Consider the following 19719-nt stretch of genomic DNA (forward strand, 5'->3'; position numbering starts at 1 on the left):
GATCGTCACAGTGTCATTATCGACTGGGCGTAATGTGCAACTAACCGATATTATGCTGTTCTATCAGGGGCATTGACTGTCAGTCACTGTCAGTCTGTCAGTCTGTCAGTCACTGGTGCATCCGTCACGACATCGTTATTTGGCATCTGATTGCCGTCAGTGCTGTAGTCAGCTAAATGGTGTCTATGACTATGCTCCTTCTCCCTGCACGCTTGTAGTGTATCTGTGGGCCTTGCACTGGTGTCATGTTGTGGAGCAGCGTGCGTGTGTGTGTGTGTGTGTGTGTGTGTGTGTGTGTCTTTGTGTGCATGTGCGTATGTGTGTGTGTGTGTGTGTGACTAGTAGGGCCTTCATCAGAGAGAGATGACACATGCAGAGATCTAGCCTCCACATCATCTAACCCCCACCCCCCCCTCCCCACCTCAATTAAACATGTCAGCTTTTTCTTTTCACTTTATTTTTTTTCGTAGCCCAATGACTATGTATGCTCGCATCATAACTTTCAACATTAACTTATTTGTATCCGCGGCATCGCAGGTGCTACATTTGATTGCATGCCATTGTGTATGGAATGCCTTCTTAGTAGCCTGGGGAATGGTCTCAAAGATGGTCTCAAAAGAGCTGTTTTTGTGAGGTGAAGGGAACTCTCTCACTCCTTGTCTCTCTTCTCACCTCCCACAGATTATCCTGAAGTAACCGTCAGGGGAGGGATGGAGTGTCAAGTCGCTGCGCTAAGAAGCCCAAAACAGCCCTCCTGTAAATACTACCTTCCCTCTCAACTAGAACCACAGCAACACGCATGCTAAGAAGAGTGTAATACTACAATTAATCCTACCATTTGAGTGCTGGTGTAACACACACACACACACACACACACACAACAACAAAAATGTAAATGTATTGCTAGAAAACTATTGACATGAGGAAAAAAAAAAAAAAAACATGTACAGACTACATACTCTATAGAGGCTTAAGGAGGCGAGTTCATTTTAACGATTGTTCTCTCAAAGTAGGGTCCTTCTCTTTTCATATTTTTGTTTTCCAAAAAATAAGGAACCCCTCTGCACAATGTTCACCCTTGAAAAAAAAAGAAAAACAACAACAACCTTTTTGCACTAGAAGAGACGTAGTGCTTATCGTCAGTCAAGAGCTTCATTGTTTTAAACAGGAGAGTCACAGACACGTCCCTCCACAGCCTAACTCACCAGTGCACCTGGCGCTTCAGCCTAGCGAGAGGGAATGTCTCTATTCTTGTTTCTCCCCAAAGACAAGAATGTCACACGAGGGCAGATAGGCTTTACGTCTACTAAAGTGACTGTCTTTTTAATGATAGTTAACTCAACACGCCCCTCCACCCACCCCCCCTACCACCCTTTAAGATGGCTGGTGGTACTGTACGTTTTCCATTTGAACCACTTGCAACAAACTTTTCATCCGGGGGAAACAGCCTTGCCAAAACAAAAAATCTGCCCACGACTGACAGAATGGATGGAGTTGATAGGTGAGGAACCTAGAGGGAGCTGTTCAGCAGCTGGCCACTCGGACCGGACCACATTCTGGCCCCCGCGTCTCTACAGAACATCCCTAGGTTTCTCTGCTCCTTTTTTTTTGTTTTTGTTTTATTGCTTGGTTCGATTTTTCTGTTTTGGATTTGGTGGTGCTGTCTTTTTGGTGTGTGTGGGTTTGTGTGTGGTTGGGTGAGAGGGTCTGGTGTCAGGGGAGACAAGGCCATCGTGGGGCTCCAGTTTGTGCCAAGCCAAGGGCTTAACAAAGCTTGTGGGTGGTGGAAAGCACAGGGACTTCTCTGTCAGGCCTGGATGTCTGCCGGCAGACTGGGCCAAACAGGCTGGGATCCCAGGCGGTTCTGGGAGTGGACCAGGAGCTCTGAGGGTATGATCACAGACTGGGCCAGACAGGCCGGGATCCCAGGTGGTTCTGGGTCTGGGAGTGGACCAGGAGCTCTGAGGGTATGCCCTGCTTGCCGGGGGGGGGGGGGGGGGGTTCGACGAAGGGGTGAAACAAGTGCTAAGACTCAAAACAGTGCATTGACGATCCTCGTCCAGTGAGATGACTTGAACTTTGTCTGGAGGGCTATCTGTGACTGTCGGTTGTCACCCTGCTATCACCGATAATCCTGTTCCATTCGAGAAAACTGTAGAAGTGCCTAAAAATCCTTTAACACCACCAAGCATCCGGAGAACATGAACCTTATGTACAAAAAAAAAAGAAAAAATGAATAGAATGACTGGTTGATTTAAAGCAAAGCTCCCAAAAGTTAATGTTGACCTATTTTGGAAAATGAAAGTAATGCTCACATGCTAGTTTAAGCTGTCCCACCAGTATTATGGTAAACATCCATTAACACAGCGAAACTAACTGAACTGAAAACTAAACAAAAGATGACCCAAGTTAGCTTGGTAGAATGTTTGGTGAATGTTTCATAATGGACTACTTTGTTCTAAACATTGATTTTAGTAGGTTACATGGGGGAAAATGATTGAGAATACAGAACATGTATTGTAATGTGTGTCATGTATGTAACATGTGTCTCCTTATTTTTTAGAGTTTATTATTCATTCATGGTTATGGCAATCTATTAAATTCAAATGATTTCAATTTGTGTTGTGTAACTATCAAGGTTATGTGTGGCAGGACTATCACCAGAACAAGTTATTTTTATGCCATGAAACGTGAACTAGCATTATTTTCAACCAACCAACCAACCAACAACCTGTTATAACCTAATAGATGTTTTATGAGAGTCAGTTTTGACTCTTAATCATAGATACTACATAGTCTATTGTTTTTCCTGTGTGCGTGTTTATGTGTGTGTTCAAGAATCTGAACAGAATCATGATGTATCTTCATGGTGCTTGATTTACACAGACAATCCACAAGACACCTTTGGTTCAGCAAGAATAAGGCTCTTGTCTTGGCTCTTTTGTTTTTTTCTCTTTTCATTCACTTTTACTAAGATTTTCTTCACAAAAGTTACAGTTTTAATGTAATTTTTCACGTGGAAGGTGATCCCATTTATTTTGTCGTACGGTAATTTGTCTTATTTTAATGTTTTGTCAAATGTTAGTCAGAAACAATGTCATACGTTTGTAACCTATTATATTTTGAAATTAATGTAATTTATTGAGCAGTGCTACATGCTGCACGGTGGACCCTGCTTATGGTCTGGTGTGTCAGGTCAGCCAATGAGGAGCAGGTCAGAAACAAGGGTTTTGGAAAGCCACCAGTAGAAGGTTTCTCCATGTCTCTCTCTCTCCATGTCATCAACACAGGTCATCGCACTGCGGTAATGAGCAAGGCTTTAGAACTGCTTGTATTGTTGAGAAAAAAAAAGAGAAAAAAAACGTTATTGTATAGATGACATTTTACCAAAAAAAAAAGAAAAATATAAAAAGATGTACTTTTCACTCTAATATGATAGTGTTTCATAACAATATTAAGTTGTTGCTGTGGCGACCTCAAGTTGCGATTACTAAAGTTCGGTATTTTTGTAAATTATGTATTTGTTATGTTGATTCTTCTTTTTTTTTTCTAGAACACTGTAAGCAACACTAGATTGTAAAGCAGATTTGAATATTTCTTATTATGTGTTAAGATTATAATGACATAATGTATTCATTAGCATTTAACAACTTCTGTAAGGGTGTAACGTTAACACGTAAAATACGATAGGCAAAGATACCAATGTTAGGATAACATTATAACATGATAAAATATCTATTAATTGATTAGTTAAGATATATAACTCTTCCCCCAAAAAGGACTGGTTTCTTGAACACCAATGGAAATTATTTATAAAAGTAATATGCTAGATTGTTCATCAGAGTTAAAGATTGCACTTTCTTTCCATAAAAGGAAAATGTAATTTCTTACTGATGCAAAGTCCATTAGGTATGGCAAAGTTACTATACGTCAGTACTCCAGTAATTCTGTTCATTAATCACTTCTACCTGAAAAAAACCTTCATAGAGCATCTTGCATGAAGTACACACATCTTGTTTTTATTGATAAATGATAACATATTGAATGTTTCTAGTTATACCGAAAAAACACGAAAAATAGTCTGCACATGAGAAACATTCAAGTGTTCCTCTGCCGGGCATGTGATGCCCATGCAGATGGAACTGTACTGGACTGAAATGTAATGTATTGAAATGTGTTGACAATGACTGATTGATGGTAATGGAAATATAAGCACTTTCTGAGCAGTTGGTAAACTGAGCAGACACAGCTTATCCAAACACTTTGCCTTATCTTTAGTCCATCGTGCTTAAGGTTTTATGTTTCAGAGCTCTTAAAGTATAAACAAGGCTGTACGGTCTCGACTGAACTGACTTCTCAGTTTCACTTATAAATATATATATAAATATATATATCTATATATCTAAAATATTGTTTCAGTTTTTACTTTTAGCATTTTCATCGTGAGGCCAAAAGGGTTGACTGCAGTACAGAAAGTAGTCGTGCGTCCCACTCTCTCCTGTTGAGAGCTTGATGATGAGGGCTGTGGCCTGCACGCCATACTGGATGGTCCTACAGGTACTGCAGGTAATGGTTTGTGACTGCTATGCCACCACAGATGCAGTATCCTATCTAGATTGCGAAAAAAAAGACAACAAGACCCTCATTGGATTATTAGTTTCAATGTAACCATTTTCAAATGTTTTCTTTGTGCATATATTTTGTGCTATTTTATGTTACTATAGTCAAATGTTTTGGTTCCAGCAAGATAGTGTAAAATCTATTGAAAGAAATAAAGAAAATCAAATGACATTAATGTGTCGACATTCTTTTTGTCATGCCTTTGGACATATTATCTTATTGGCTTATTATTATCACAGGATTTGTGGACATGTCACTTAAAGGTCACATATTATACTCTTTTTCAACAAGTTAATATAGGTCCCTGGGGTCCCCAAAACATGTCTTTGAACAGGGTATCCGTGGTGTCTTGAAAAGTATTAAAAGTTGATAAATCAATTTGGGGAAAATCAAGACCCTTAATAAGTATTAAAATGTCTTATAACGATTTTATGAGGTCTTGAATTTTGTAGGTATTTTTCTGAATTAGACTCTGTCCATAGAGTTTGAGTCCTAAAAACGTTTAGTAAAAGTTCGTGAATTTATTAGTTTTATTAAAAAAACAAAGATCAACCGGAAATTCTGTTGTATGATAGTGGTCTAGTCTATTGCAAACTAAAACTGTTAAAGGTGTCACTGATGTAAACGGTTACAGCTCGAAGTGGCGGTGAGGTCTTGAATAATATTGACACGGTCTTTATACCCTGGTGAAGTTTTTTGCTGAAAATACCACTCAGATTGTTAGAAAACCTGTGGTTCTGATGTAGGTCTCTGATGGGCCTACTAACACAAACTGCTAAATAAAACAACCCAGTCAAAGGACTGCCTTTTTCAGAAAACATGCAATTCTACAAGTCATTCAGATGTTATTAATTGCTCTCTGAATTGCCATGCTCTGGGTTTAATTGTTCTTTGAATTGCCATGGGTGTTGGGTGAACGCAAGAAGCCGTTCTCTGATGCAGAAATAATAGGTAAGATAAGGGGGGGGGGAAAGAAATCAGGACAGACACTTATTTTGTTTGGTGTTATAATATTTTGTTTTCATGTGTACTGTTTTGTAATAAATTATTGATTACAAAAAAAGAATGAAATAATGTATGACTGAAGTGATGTTGGAAGGCAAACAAAAGATCAAATCAAGCAAGTCCCCCACTCGGATTCCACAGCAACCAGAAGAACTGAAATACTGGCTGGCCATTCGATAAAACGGCTTTAATAAAGTATGTGAGACAGTGATAGTCCTTCTTGTAATTTTCAGATGAGGCACCAGAAGCACAAGTGGAGCGCCCTCTACAGGTTGTGGAGGGCAGTGTGCTGCTGTGTCATTGTCCCAGTCCAATGACTAATGTCAAAAACTAGCCTGTAGGTACCCCAGGTCATCATCATGGTCAACATTTCAATCAATAAAGAATTAATTTTGCATCGCAATTGGTGTCTATTTTAGCTTCTTATCCTACATGGGTATGAAGGAGAGGTTGGGCTGGTTGATTAAGTGGTATTGTAAATGAGCAGCAGCTTATTTGAAGAAACTCATTACACAGAACTTAGAGTGTAACTTGTGTTGTGACATACTTGTATATACAGTGGGGGAAATAAGTATTTCACCCCATGCTGATTTTACCCCCTTACAAAGAAATGAAGTCTATCATTTTAATGGTAGGTTCATTTTAACAGTGAGAGACAGAATATTAAAAGAAATCACATATGATTTTTTTTTTTTTTGTGAAATAGGTATTTCACCCCCTACCAACCAGCAAGAATTCTGGCTCCCACAGACCGGTTATGTGACCATGATTAATTAATTAATTAATTTTGCCATTTAGCAGACGCTTTTAATCCAAAGCGATTTACAATTACGAATTACAGGGACATTCCCCCTGGAGTAATTGAGGGCTAAGTGCCTTACTCAAGGGCACACTAGTAGTGGTGTGGTTTCAGGCGGGATTTGAACTCACAACCTTCCGATCACAAGTCCAACTCACTATCCACTAGAGTGGACCACCACTACCCACCATGAGGCACACAGATTAGTCCTCTCACTTTAAGAAAGTACTCCTAATCTCAATTTGTTACCTGTATAAAAGACACCTGTCCACAGAATCAATCAATCAATCAGAGTCCAACCTCTCCACCAAGACCAAAGAGTTGTCTAAGGACATCAGGGACAAGATTGTAGACCTGCACAAGACTGGCAAGCATCTTGGTGAGAAGGAGAATACTGTTGGTGCAATTATTCGAAAATGACAGAAAGAGGAATTGACCATCAATCTCCCTCGGTCTGGGGCTCCACGCAAGATCTCACCTCGTGGGGTGACGTTGATCATGACAAAGGTGAGGGATCAACCCAGAACTACACGGGAGGAGCGTGTTAATGATCTCAAGGCAGCTGGATCCACAGTCACCAACATAACCATTGGTAACACACCACGCCGTAATGGATTGAAATCCTGTAGCGCCCGCAAGGTCCCCCTGCTCAATGTACAGGCCCGTCTGAAGTTTACCAATGAGCACCTGGATGATTCAGAGGAGGCTTGGGAGAGTGCTTTGTAGGCCCATCAGAGACCCCAAAAATAGCCCACGTAGGCTGTTTTCACTGGTCTGGGAATTCCAGGATGGCCTGAATGATGAATGACACACTCGCCACATGCTCAATGTCAACAAAGTGCTAAAGAGGAAAAAGACACAAGCAGGGTTCCCACACCTTCTGAAACATCAAATTCAAGCACCTTTCAAGGACTTTCAAGACTCAATTCCCTCAAATTCAAGGACCCAACACGGCATAGTTTGAGACAGAACTAGTTGACGAGCTAAGTGAAACATCTCTGAATATAGAAAAAAAATTTTAGAGGAGAGAATTCAAGGGGAATTCAAGCACTTTCAATGGCCCATGTCTATTTTCAAAAACTTTTAAGACCTTGATTTCTTTTTCTCAAATTCACAAACTTTCAAGGACCTGTGGGAACCCTGCACAAGGAAATATGACAGCAGGAGCGTCTGACCATACCAATGCTAGAGTAGTGAAGGGGGACATAGTCCTACCACTGGCACAGGAGGCCCAGAATGGTGTCTGAGTCAGCCCAGGGTGGCCTGTTGGCCATGAGACTATCACTCACATCCAGTGGCGGACTCAGGCTGTTTAAAGGACAGGGGCAAAAAGAAAAAAGGGGCACCTACTGCACAACATGGGACCCCATCAGTTTAGTTTAGTTTAATTTTTAGACCATTGGAAGGACAGCCAATAGGGCACATCCTCTAATTTTGCCACTCAAAAGGGCACTTAAGAGAGAAGTTTTTCAACCGTGGGGGTACCAGGAGGGGCGGTCACCCCCCATGCCCCCCCCCCCCTTGAGTCCGCCAGTGTTCACATCCATTCCCTGCTTAGAGAAAAAACAGAAACTGCATCGTGTTGGCAAGATTTTTTTTGCCATTTCCTTGCTCAATCTCATAGCCCCACGTAGTTTGGTGCTTAGTTTTGTCTGAAAATGGCAGGGTTAGATGTTGAATAGATAGATGACATTGGAAATCTTTCATAGTTATTATGGGAAAAACAACCTGATTCATCATCAGCGCTCCCTCCCTCACCCATGATACGGAAGCCGAGAGGGGGACAGTTCAGTTACGCGTCTACTATTTGTCGCACGAATGGCGACGGAAGGATGCTGTTGTCACAAACGCGCGAGAGGCGAACCCAGAGGGATGGAGGGGCTCTATGGGTGGACCGGGACTGGCCCATGTGAGACGTCCTATTTAACTTCATTCCCTTTGATTTTGTTCACTAGTCTCCGCAGATCATGTGTGGAGGGCAAGGAGAAGAAGCGAGGAGTTTTATTATAGGATAGAATTACTATGCATGGTTTTAACAATGGTCAATGAATGAACAGACAGTTGAACTAACGCGTTCATATTTTTATTTATTTTTTCTTAATTAAGTGTGCAATTCATTGCATTCTGGTTGCTTATTGCCTTATATTATATTATACCACTATGTCCGTCGGGATTGACTGGAATTTCTCTGATGAAACCAGTCCACTGCACTGACATAACCGACCGTTATTCGCTCCAGTTATTTAGCCTGATATTCCCTGCATTTTAAAACGCAGGTCTGTTATATTCCGACAACAACAACAATGGCTTATTATACTCTCAATGTCATCACATTGGCGTATTCTCCACATCGCTCGGAGGAGTGCATTTCATCTGATATGATCGATGATGGCAGGAGGCTGTAAGACTTGGCCACATTGATCATCACATCAGATCAGAGGCGCAATGCGCGAGTACAAAGTGGTGGTCCTGGGCAGCGGGGGGGTCGGGAAGTCCGCTCTGACAGTTCAGTTCGTGACCGGGACGTTTATTGAGAAATATGACCCGACTATTGAAGATTTCTACCGCAAGGAAATCGAGGTGGATTCGTCCCCGTCGGTGCTGGAGATCCTCGACACCGCCGGCACGGAACAGTTCGCCTCCATGAGAGACCTTTACATCAAGAACGGCCAGGGGTTCATACTGGTCTACAGCCTGGTGAACCAGCAGAGTTTCCAAGACATCAAGCCGATGAGAGATCAGATCATCAGAGTTAAAAGGTGAGTAGTGGGATGGATCACCATGATCATCTTGGAGCTACATCTCTGAACAACAACACTGGTCAGGTGTCATGTCACACACACACACACACACACACACACACACACACACACACTTCAATTAACACAGTGGAGAACGTGTATCAATCAAGAGTTGCAGCGAAAACTATATCATCCTACAATATGTAGGCGTATTTTTAAGCACAATAATGAAAACAAATGGAGATCCAGAGAAATAAGGGGAGAGAGTGTGTGTGTGTGTGTGTGTGTGTGTGTGTGTGTGTGTGTGTGTGTGTGTGTGTGTGTGCGCGTGCATGTGCATCTCTGTGCGTGTGTGGGCGGGCGGGCGTGTGTGTGTGTGTGTCGAAAAAACCTTGCATACCAACACTTTCTGAGAGTCTGAGGCACGTGTCTACTGCATATTTTACTCTCCTTTCCGATTCTTTTGGATCTGATCCTCAAATACTTTGTCAGGGTTGGGCTTGAGGCATCTGCTCAAACTTAGCCTGTTAATGTGAGACAAGCTCCCTCCTGTCCTCCATCTCCGTGAGAAGATACTGGAATCGGTCATATGTTCCTCATGAACGCACAGCTGTGCTACGCCTGTCCCCTGTTTACACAGCTCTGCACCCCTTTGATGGATGTTCACATCCAAGATAAATAGCTAAAATCACAATCAGGTTGTTCATCATTCCCATCGTCAAGACAACTAGCCGGACAAAAAGTTAGCAATAGCTTAGAGATCACACTAGCTTAGGTCTAATGGCCTTAAAACAAATAACACGAATAGCTCCTTTTCTCTCCCTGTAGGACCTAGCCTACATGGTTCTGAATAGAGGAAGCACACACACAATGTTTTATTGCCATTCTTTACTGAGATTCAAAGGTGCCCCGACGTTTAACAAGAATCTCCAGGAGGTGAGTTTTCTACCACAAAAACGTTCTTGCTGAGCCAGCAGCGAGCGAGCAGACGTGCACAACACCAAGATCTGCTCACTCACCAGTACTTAATGGGATTGTGTTGCTTTTGATGCCAAGGAAACATCATGCCTCCATTAGTGAGCAATAACCTAAAGGCTCCTGCCAGGGGAATCATGGGAAAGAGGGGGGATACGACGGAGAAATCATCAGGCCTGGGCCGTGCTGTTTTGTGTAGCAGCCTATAATGCCATTGTTTATATGATTATATTATTGATCCTGTATATTAAGGTAAGTTGACTGAGAACCTCTTTTGCAGCGCTGGCCTGCGGAAGAGTTGGAGAGGAGAGGGGAGGGGAGGAGAGGGGAGGGGAGGAGAGGGGAGGAGAGGAGAGGAGAGGAGAGGAGAGGAGAGGAGAGGAGAGGGGAGGGGAGGGGAGGGGAGGGGAGGGGAGGGGGATGAATGAGCACCAGTGAAAGAGGGGATGGTTGTAGGAGGCCATGATAGTAGGAGGGCCAGATGGAGAATCTAGCCAGGACACAGGCGTGTTAACACGCCTATACTCTTGCGATAAGTGCCATGGGATCTTGAACAACTTGGGAGCCGGGAACCTCGGTTTTAGGACCCCGTACCCTTTAGGTTCCTGTGTCTGAAATCAAATCTGGGTGTGTGTTCTTAACAATTTAATGATTTCCTAGCGTAGATGACGTTGATGATTTTATCGACCTGAGGGGGGCGGGGAGGGGGCAGGGTTTTCAAAGCACTTCAGATCTTGTTTTTTTTCACGCTGCACTGATGCTGTGTCTAATGGCAGGAGGTGGACATCACGGGCTGTTGAGTGCACGCATTAAAGGAATGGGGTGGAGTGTCGAAACTCACGTCTCCCATGAGGGACCTCTGAAGGTCTTAGGCCGAGGCCAGGCCACATCCTGACCAGCTCAGTGGCCTTGCGGTTAGAGTGTCCGCCCTGAGATTGGGAAGTCGTGGGTTCAAACCCCTGGCTGAGTCATACCAAAGACTATAAAAATGGTACCCGATGCCTCCCTGCTTGGCAGTCAGCATTACGGGTTGGATTGGGGGGGTAAGACCCTGCGACATACCAGGGTCATGTCCAGGGGGTGTACTTGTCTTGTACATCAAGCCGCCTCACGCTACGGAAACAGGAGATAGGCTCCTGCCCTATGGGCCATTAGGCTGGAGAACCATCGGTTCTCAAGGCTACTTACTACTACTTTAAGCCACATCCTGGCCCAACACAGTGGAGTCGTGATTGCATCGGCACATCATGAGTCAGTGGATATGGAAAAGAGGTTTAAACAACTAGGGTTCTCAAAAAAACAGGAATATGTGCCTAAGTGCTTTTACTTCTCCGTAGGTGTAGCTCATCCCAGGAGAACCGCTCACGCCACCCTCGCTGGCTTCACGCCAGCTGATTTTGTCTTCACGTTGTTTCGTGTTCAGACACACTGTACCACCGCTTCCTACGCTGTTCCTCACTGCTAGTGCTCTATTTGAAACCACATGAAGATCTGCTCTCTCCAGTCACCTCTATAGGGAAGAAACAGACCTGGGCTGTCTCTCTCTACCAGTATAGACCTTCTCTGTCACCCCTCCACTGGTCCAGTCTCAGGTCCACAGTCTCTCTTTGACTGGCTGGGTCACCTGACCTCTAGTCACTGAAACACATGTGGTGGCCCTGGCTTCTCACCCTCTGCTCCCATTTCACCCAGTTCAGAATTAAACTCCTCTGCTCACTCCAGTTTCAAACTGACCTTTTGTTGCAGTGCCCTCCACAAGTATCGGAAAGAGGAAGCATGTTATCTTCTTTTAGCTCTAGTCTATACAGTTTGGATTTGAATTGAAACAATGACTGTGGGGTCAAAGTTGAGATTATCAGCTTTAATTCAATGAGGTTCGCCATTTACACGGTGACACCAATAGCTGACTTCAAAGGCGAATGCAAAGCCTAGAATCAATACTGGATATTGACAGCTCTGTTATGCCTGCACAAACGATGTGACGGAACACAAACACCTGTCAAGACAATTTTCCAATACTTTTGGTGACCTGAAATAGGGCGACTATCTATACAAAGGGTTGTAATTAAACATTAAAACATTCAATTAAAGCTGAGAATCTCTACTGTACGCTCATAAGAATTGTTAGATTTCAAATCCAAACTGTCAAAGTAGATCGACAGTAAAATGCGGTAAAAAAAAATGCGACAAAATGCTTAACCTTTCCAATACCTATGGGGGGAAGTGTATTTTAGTATTTTTAGCTCTGATTATGGGTTTCTTTCCGTGATACGTAGTGGACCCATTTATTAGACCTCCTTCCCTGGTTCGTTTGAAAAGTGACAGGTTGATGGCCCATTATCCTGTTCAAGTTGACACACTTTAAACTTGACTGCCAAGCGTCAGGATGAAAAAACTCCAAAGACGAAAAAAAGTGATACAAAGATTTTTTGGACTGATATGCCCTATTTATCTTGTCATGACAAAACTATTTGCGGTCCCTCGTTCTTTTTTGTGGAGTTTGTTCAATCCAGCCAGTATGTATGTCTCCCCCGCCCCCGCCCCCCCTGGACACCTGTTCATCCCAGCAGCAGCTCAGCGGAGGCAGACCCACTCATTAACACCGGAGAGAACTAAAATGGATGTGGACCAGTGGAGGCTGGCGGAGGTAGAAATGGGAGGATGGGCGGGCTCATTATAATGCATGGTTTGGTACCATTCCAGGTTCCATTGATTCCATGCATTACAAGGAGCCCCGTCCTCCCATTTCTACCTCCGCCAGCCTCCACTGGTCCACATCCATTTTAGTTCTCTCCCCCCCAAACTCTGCAAATGACCGTCTCTGCTAGTGAAGCTGTTATACAGTAACGGTACGGTACCGTACAACGTGGGGGAGTTGCACAGTTAATGAAGGACAGATTAAGCAGAGAGAAGCAGAGAGAAGCAGAGAGAAGCAGAGAGAGGAATATGAACAGCTACAGGGTTGGGGGGGCATCGTGCTGGAGAGAATGTGTGCGTAATTAGAGAATGCGTGAGAACGAATGTAATTAGTGTAATTAAAAAAAAGAAGAAAAAAAGCCAGTGTTTGTTTTGCGCATAACACTGCTTATGCCATGATGCACAGTGCAGATATTTGCCAGAGAAGTCAGCCATAAGGGTGTAGCACCCACAGACTTCAACAGCACGTACAGTCGATGTGGATCGACTGTGGATTTCAAGATCCTTCTGCTTGTTTATAAAGCTCTCACTGGCACAGCACCAGAATATTTGAAATACCTTTTGCTAGCATATCAGCCCAATAGAGCTCTCAGGTCTTCTGACGCTGGTTTTCTTCTCTGTGTACCACATGTACAAAAGAAGAGATTTGGTGAGGCTGCATTCTCATTTTATGCACCCAAATTGTGGAATGCACTGCCAGTTTACATTAGGGATGCAACCTCAACAAATATGTTCAAGTCAAGACTAAAAACCCATCTTTTTAATATTGCCTTTAAATGAAAAATGATTGGAGCACTTTGAGCTGCAACGTTTGCAGGACAAGCTCTATACAAATAAAAAGTTATTATTTATTATTATTATTTATGTTTTATTTTAAGTCACTCTGGTATGTAATCATGTTGTTTTGTTACCTAAGTAATACAAGTTGTAAGAGCTGAAATCATGGAATCAATCTTTCCTCAGCAGTTGAAATGACTGAAATGAATGAAAGGACACATCTATTTCATTGTAACAGCCAATGCAACCATGGACTCTGTAGGACGAGAGACGAGGACCAGAATACCATCAAACATGTGCAACAGCAGACCCAAACTGATGAGAAAAAACAAGGTTCCAGCACCATAAAATGTTCATTTTAAGTACACCCAAGTCACCCCTGCTACACAAAGCACTGATATATGGCAACGAGCTAGACCACTGTGTGTGTGTGTGTGTGTGTGTGTGTGTGTGTGTGTGTGTGTGTGTGTGTGTGTGTGTGTGTGTGTGTGGGCGCAGTGGATCGCAAACCTACTTCTAAAGTGTATAAATAAAATGTACTTACTAAAGCATTTCAGAACAGTAATGTGTGGAAAATATAATTAAAAGTACAGCAATCATTCGTACTCTCCCACAGGAGTGAAATCCTCATACGCTGTTTACATCAACATGGACATGGACAACACACCTCAGAAGCTGAGAAGTGATGTGTTGGTACCAGACTTAGCTACGTATACATCTAATTGTCACCTGCGGTCCCTGGACAGGTCACCAGGACACATACAGTATCGGCTGGTTTCTCAGGCCTGCTGCTGTTGTCTTATAAACATAAACTTGCATAAACGTGTTAGCATATCAGCCCAATAGAGCTCTCAGGTCTTCTGACGCTGGTTTTCTCTACAAAAGAAGAGATTTGGTGAGGCTGCATTCTCATTTTATGCACCCAAATTGTGGAATGCACTGCCAGTTTACATTAGGGATGCAACCTCATGTTCAAGTCAAGAATAAAAACCCATCTTTTTAATATTGCCTTTAAATGACTAAATAATTAAATAATGATTATATAATGTTTGGAGCACTTTGAGCTGCAACGTTTGCAGGAAAAGCGCTATAGAAATAAAAGTTATTATTATTATTATTATTATTATTATTATTATTATAAAGAATCCTTGAGATCGTTCATTGCTCATCGCTCGTGTGATACTGCCTCTATGCCTCCTGCCTCTCTTCCTGTACTGCAGTACTACAGCTACAGCCATGGGAGTCATGGTCTAGCTGCTGGTGGTAGAACAGTGGTCTCCCGTGAACAGTGGAAGGGGGTGAGAAGACAGATTCTGTATATTTCCTCCCTCCCTCCCTCCCTCCCTGCCTCTCCCTCTCCCTCTCTCTCTCTCTCTCTCTCTCTCTCTCTCCCTCTCTCTCTCTCTCTCTCTCTTTCTCTCTCTCTCTCTCCCTCCCCCCCTCTCTCCCTCTCTCTCTCCCTCTCCCTCCCTCCCCCCCTCTCTCTCTCTTTCCCCCCCTCTCTCTTTCTCTCTCTCCCTCCCTCTCTCTTTCTCTCTCTCTCTCTTTCTCTCAATCTCTCTCTCTCCCTCTCCCTCTCCCTCTCTCTCTCTCTCTCTCTCTCTCTCTCTCTCTCTCTCTCTCTCCCTCTCCCTCTCTCTCTCTCCCCCTATCCCTTCCTCTCTCTCCCTCTCTCTCCCTCTCCTCTCTCTCTCTCCCCCTCCCTCTCTCTCTCTCTCTCCCCCTCTCCCTCGCCCTTTTCCCTGACTAAGCAGTAGAGCTCTGTTGAGCACAGGGCCCAGTGGTCCAGCCCACCACTCTGTAGACAGCAGTGGAGGCTGGTGAGGTGATGCATACAGGCTCATGGTAATGCATGGAACGGAATGAGGAACGGTATCCAACACGTGCTCTGGGACTTTGAACAACACACCTATTGCAGGATAGGAAGATGGGAGAGTCTAGATGCAGTAGTGTTTGATTTCAACAATTGAATGGGCATTGGGTGCATTGACAGTGAAGTGAGATTTGTCGTCTTGATAACTTATTGTTTATGCTCTAATCTCGCGTGGCCATCCTTCTGAAATCTCGTTTCGTTGACTCAACGATGGCTGGGCGTCCAAGCCTATCCACGTACTGTAGAACACACTCCAAGGGACATCTTCAGCAATAGCTTTTCCTCTGGAAACTGTAAGGCTCTTGTGTGTGGATGCTACTAAAGTCTCTAAAGTCAGCATCACTGACCTCATCTCCCTCTCTCTGATGATGAGATGACTCACCCCTTGTGTCTCTCTCTCCCTCTCTCTCTCTCCCTGTCTCTCTCTCTCTCCCTCTCTCTCTCTCTCTCTCTCTCTCCCTCTCTCTCTCTCCCTGTCTCTCTCTCTCTGACTCTCTGTCTCTCTCCCTCTCTCTCTCCCTCTCTCTCTCTCTATCCTTCATCTTTTTACATTTACTCTTTTGTTTCAATTAATACTAAGACATATCTCTCTCTATCTATCTCTCCCTCCCTCCCTTCCTCCCTCCCTCTCTCGGTCAGGTACGAGCGGGTGCCCGTGATCCTGGTGGGGAACAAGCTGGACCTGGAGGGGGAGAGGGAGGTGTCGGCCGGCGAGGGCCAGGCGCTGGCGGAGGAGTGGGGCTGCCCCTTCATGGAGACCTCGGCCAAGAGCAAGACCATGGTGGACCAGCTGTTCACGGAGATCGTCAGGCAGATGGACTCCTCCTCCATGCCGGACCACAGGCAGCCGTGCTGCTCCTGTGTCGTACAGTAGCTACAGGTGGGCAGCAGGCCCAGGGACAGACAGACAGACACCATACCCATACAAACGTATGAATGAGACAGACACACGTTGTCGCCAGAAAAGCATGTGGTAACAGGGGGGGAAAAGAAAGATCAAATCAAATCAAATGCACAAATCGTGTTTGCTGTGTGTTCGTGTCGACGCTTTCAGACCGGACTCACTGACCTGTCACACTTCTTCTGCTGGTTATGTACAATCAAACATCAAAACTCACCGAGAGAGAGACAGGTGTCTAAGATTCACACAGACGCAGGGCAAGTCACTGTCTGTGTGTGTGTGTGCATCTCTGCATTGCCATACAGACCAAATCGTTTGCCTTGTTACCTTTAGATTCATCGTTGACTCTGATTTTGTATGTGTACAGTACTGTATATGGACCCCCCCCCCCCCTCCACTTCAGAGCCAAATGGTGAAACAGTTTTATTTTGTGGCACCTCAAGAAATAAATCTTCGACAAACTTGTGGAGGAAGTGTCAAATGTCTTTATTGCATGGTTTTATACATTGGAAGGTGGGATTATTCCATCGGTTTTGTCTTGGGTGACCAGGTACATCTATTCATACACAATAGGGTTAGGGCAATATTGCGTATGAATATTGCACAGCTATTATAATATTGCACAGAATGTTGCACAGCTATTCATACAATCCAAATGTCAGTAGGCTAGTTCTGTATAGTAAGTAAGTAAGTAAGTAAAATGTATTTCTATAGCACCTATCCCAGACCAGGGGTCACAAAGTGCTTTACATAAGAACATAATAAAAGAGCAAAAGTTATAGCAGGTTAAAATAGGCAAACAAGTGAAAAAAGGAATAAGTAACAAACAACAAGTGTACAACAATATCAACAGGACACAGATTATAATATAAGATTATAATATAATTAAAATTGATTATAATATAATATAATATTAATTAATATAACATTATTGCTAGTTATTGGCTAGTTCTTGGCCATCGGGTCGATGAGGAACTCTCTGAACATGACTCCCTCCTCCAGACTTAACGGCCTTTTACAAAGTGGTCATTTTTATTAGCTTGTTGACTTCCTGGGCGCCGTACAAAAACAAGTAAAACAGTGTCAGACAATATGGAGTTTATATGGCCTAATGATCTACTGCCCCTTCTGCTGGGGGAAGGGAGCCTGGTAACGGCAGTGTAATTACGGGGAGAAAAGTGGCCTCATGATGGTATCTCCAGGCATGATTTATCCGACTGTGTAAATCGGGGTGTGGGTTCCAGTAATGGGCTGGGGAGCCGGGAGCCAAGAGCCAGGCGAGGACACAGGAAATGAACGCTACTCTGTGGAGACATGGTGTGTGTCCTGGTGAGGAGAACAAGAAACAGAAAGATGATCATAATAATAATAATAATAATAACAATAATAATAATACATTAGACTTATATAGCGCTTTTCTGGACACTCAACGACGCTTTACAAACTGAAAAGATCGAGTAGTAATAATAAAAAGACACAAAAAGGTTAAGGTAGTGCTGGGGACACATGGGAAGGGGAGGGGGAGAGGGTTAACTAGTGAAGGCGAGCTTGAAGAGAAGGTGGGTTTTGAGGGCCTGTTTAAATGTTGAGAGGCCCTGAAAAGGTGGTATGAAATGAAAGAGAAACAGCAAAACATCACATCAGCGTTCTGTGAATTAATAAACAGAGCTACTGTATACAGTATTATGCAAATATCTTTCTCTCAAAAGTCACAAGTTCCTGTATTGATTGATCACTGTCGAGTTTCATTTGGTGGAAACGATCTGTAAATGTATTCCAATCAAATCAAATCCAACTTTATTTACATAGCACAGTTCGTCACACTTAGAGGAAAAGAGAGAAAATAAAAAGCAAGATAAAAACAAGGATAATAAACTGTATTACAGTCATGGAAGTTCAAACAATAAAAGCAAAGAACAATAACTCTGTCTCTACAAACCAAAGTAAATACAGTCAATACAGTAAATATTCATTGCAAGTTGCAACTTTGTTTGACGTCCAATTAGGATATAAGATATGGTTCCATTGTTCTTTAACAGTCAGACACAGGAGAACTTGTGTGATTGATGATGTTTGGATCCTGCTGCATTCCCCAGCCCGGTGTGGTGGCTCCATTAGTGGTCATTACTGTGATAATGAGAGTGGCACAGTTTACTGCTGAATCTGGTATTACATCAAACAGACATTCATCATATTGTATGCTCCATTAAAGCCTTTATCATATTGGAACTCTGTCAAGCTACACTTTACGTCCCTCAATCAATCATTCAATCAATCAAATCACACATTCAGGAAATAATATTTAATATATAATAAATAATAGTCTGTTGTCAACCTCGATTAAGTGACAGTCATGGCCCAAAATATCGGCAACCTTGCACTTCTGTCAGATAATGCACCACTTCTCCCCCCATAAAATTGGCAGGACAATGACCCAAAGCATACTTCAAAAAGTACCCAGAAATGGTTTAAGACAAAGTTCTGGAGAGTTCTGAAGTGGTCAGCGATGAGTCCAGATCAAAATCCCATAGAACACCTCCCATAGGCACCCTTCACCCATTCACTGAATGAGACCTGGAGCAGTTGGCAAAAGAAGAGTGGTCCAAAATTCCAGTAGAAAGGTGGAAGAAACTCATTCATGGTAACAGGAAGTGGTTGATTTCAGTTTTTTTTTTTTACAAAACGTGTGCTACCAAATATTAAGTTTTTTTTTTTGTCCAGTCCATTTTTGGACTTCTGTGTGGAAGGATATCAGATTTGACTTTTTTTTTCCTCTGCTTTTTTGTGTTGTTCCAATGCAAACAAAAGAAATAAACATGTGAATACCAAAGCATTTGTAATTGCAACAATCTAGGAGAAGTGGTACCAGCATTATCTGACAGAATATATTTTTGTCTAAATACAGTATGTGGAATACGCCTTTATTGAGTGAGTAAGACTTTGGTGACTGCTGAATTACACAAACAGAACAGGTGAAGTACAGAACAGCTTCTGGAGAGAGCAGAGGAGCTAGCAGCAGGGAGGCCGACAGCACCACAAATGGATGAGTGGGAGGAGGGGTGAGGAGTTGAAGGAACGAACGCACCTGCTGTCAGTTACTGACTGCGGGAGGACAGGGGACGTGCGTTCCTGAAAGCTTGTGCGCCCGGCTCACAATAATTGAGTGTTATTTCCGACACAGACCGCTCACGGGGGGTCCTGTTCCATTTGAGTGGTTTCTGAAGCACTGACTGTGGCCTGTGTACTTCAGTAGTTTTGTGTGGTTTCAGATTGCAGAGACAGACATTGTTGAATGTCTAAAAGAGGTAGTCGTGTTATTTTTTGTATTATT

The 19719-nt window shown here is 43.2% G+C and overlaps 2 protein-coding genes across 6 annotated transcripts in view; both read left to right on the top strand.

Annotated features, from left to right (window-relative positions):
- The window catches only part of LOC308159257 (muscleblind-like protein 2a), a 42695-nt gene extending 40749 nt beyond the window's left edge, over positions 1 to 1946 (top strand). For all 5 annotated transcript variants that reach the window (XM_080533008.1, XM_080533006.1, XM_080533010.1 and 2 more), the window contains one exon: positions 682 to 1946. In XM_080533008.1, coding sequence (XP_080389134.1) covers positions 682 to 696 — 15 coding nt within the window. In that variant the 3' untranslated portion in view covers positions 697 to 1946. The remainder of the gene's footprint in view (positions 1 to 681) is intronic.
- A 6923-nt stretch (positions 1947 to 8869) lies between these two features.
- Positions 8870 to 16361, top strand: LOC308157273 (ras-related protein Rap-2a-like; the record flags this gene model as incomplete). Its single annotated transcript, XM_080530806.1, has 2 exons — positions 8870 to 9183; positions 16127 to 16361. The coding sequence occupies 2 exons, from the start codon at positions 8870 to 8872 to the stop codon at positions 16359 to 16361; spliced, it is 549 nt and encodes a 182-aa protein (XP_080386932.1).
- Between the last annotated feature and the right edge of the window lie 3358 nt (positions 16362 to 19719).

The sequence above is a fragment of the Nansenia antarctica genome, assembly GCF_963989245.1.
Source record: "Nansenia antarctica genome assembly, chromosome: 5".
Taxonomy (NCBI): Eukaryota; Metazoa; Chordata; class Actinopteri; order Argentiniformes; family Microstomatidae; genus Nansenia; species Nansenia antarctica.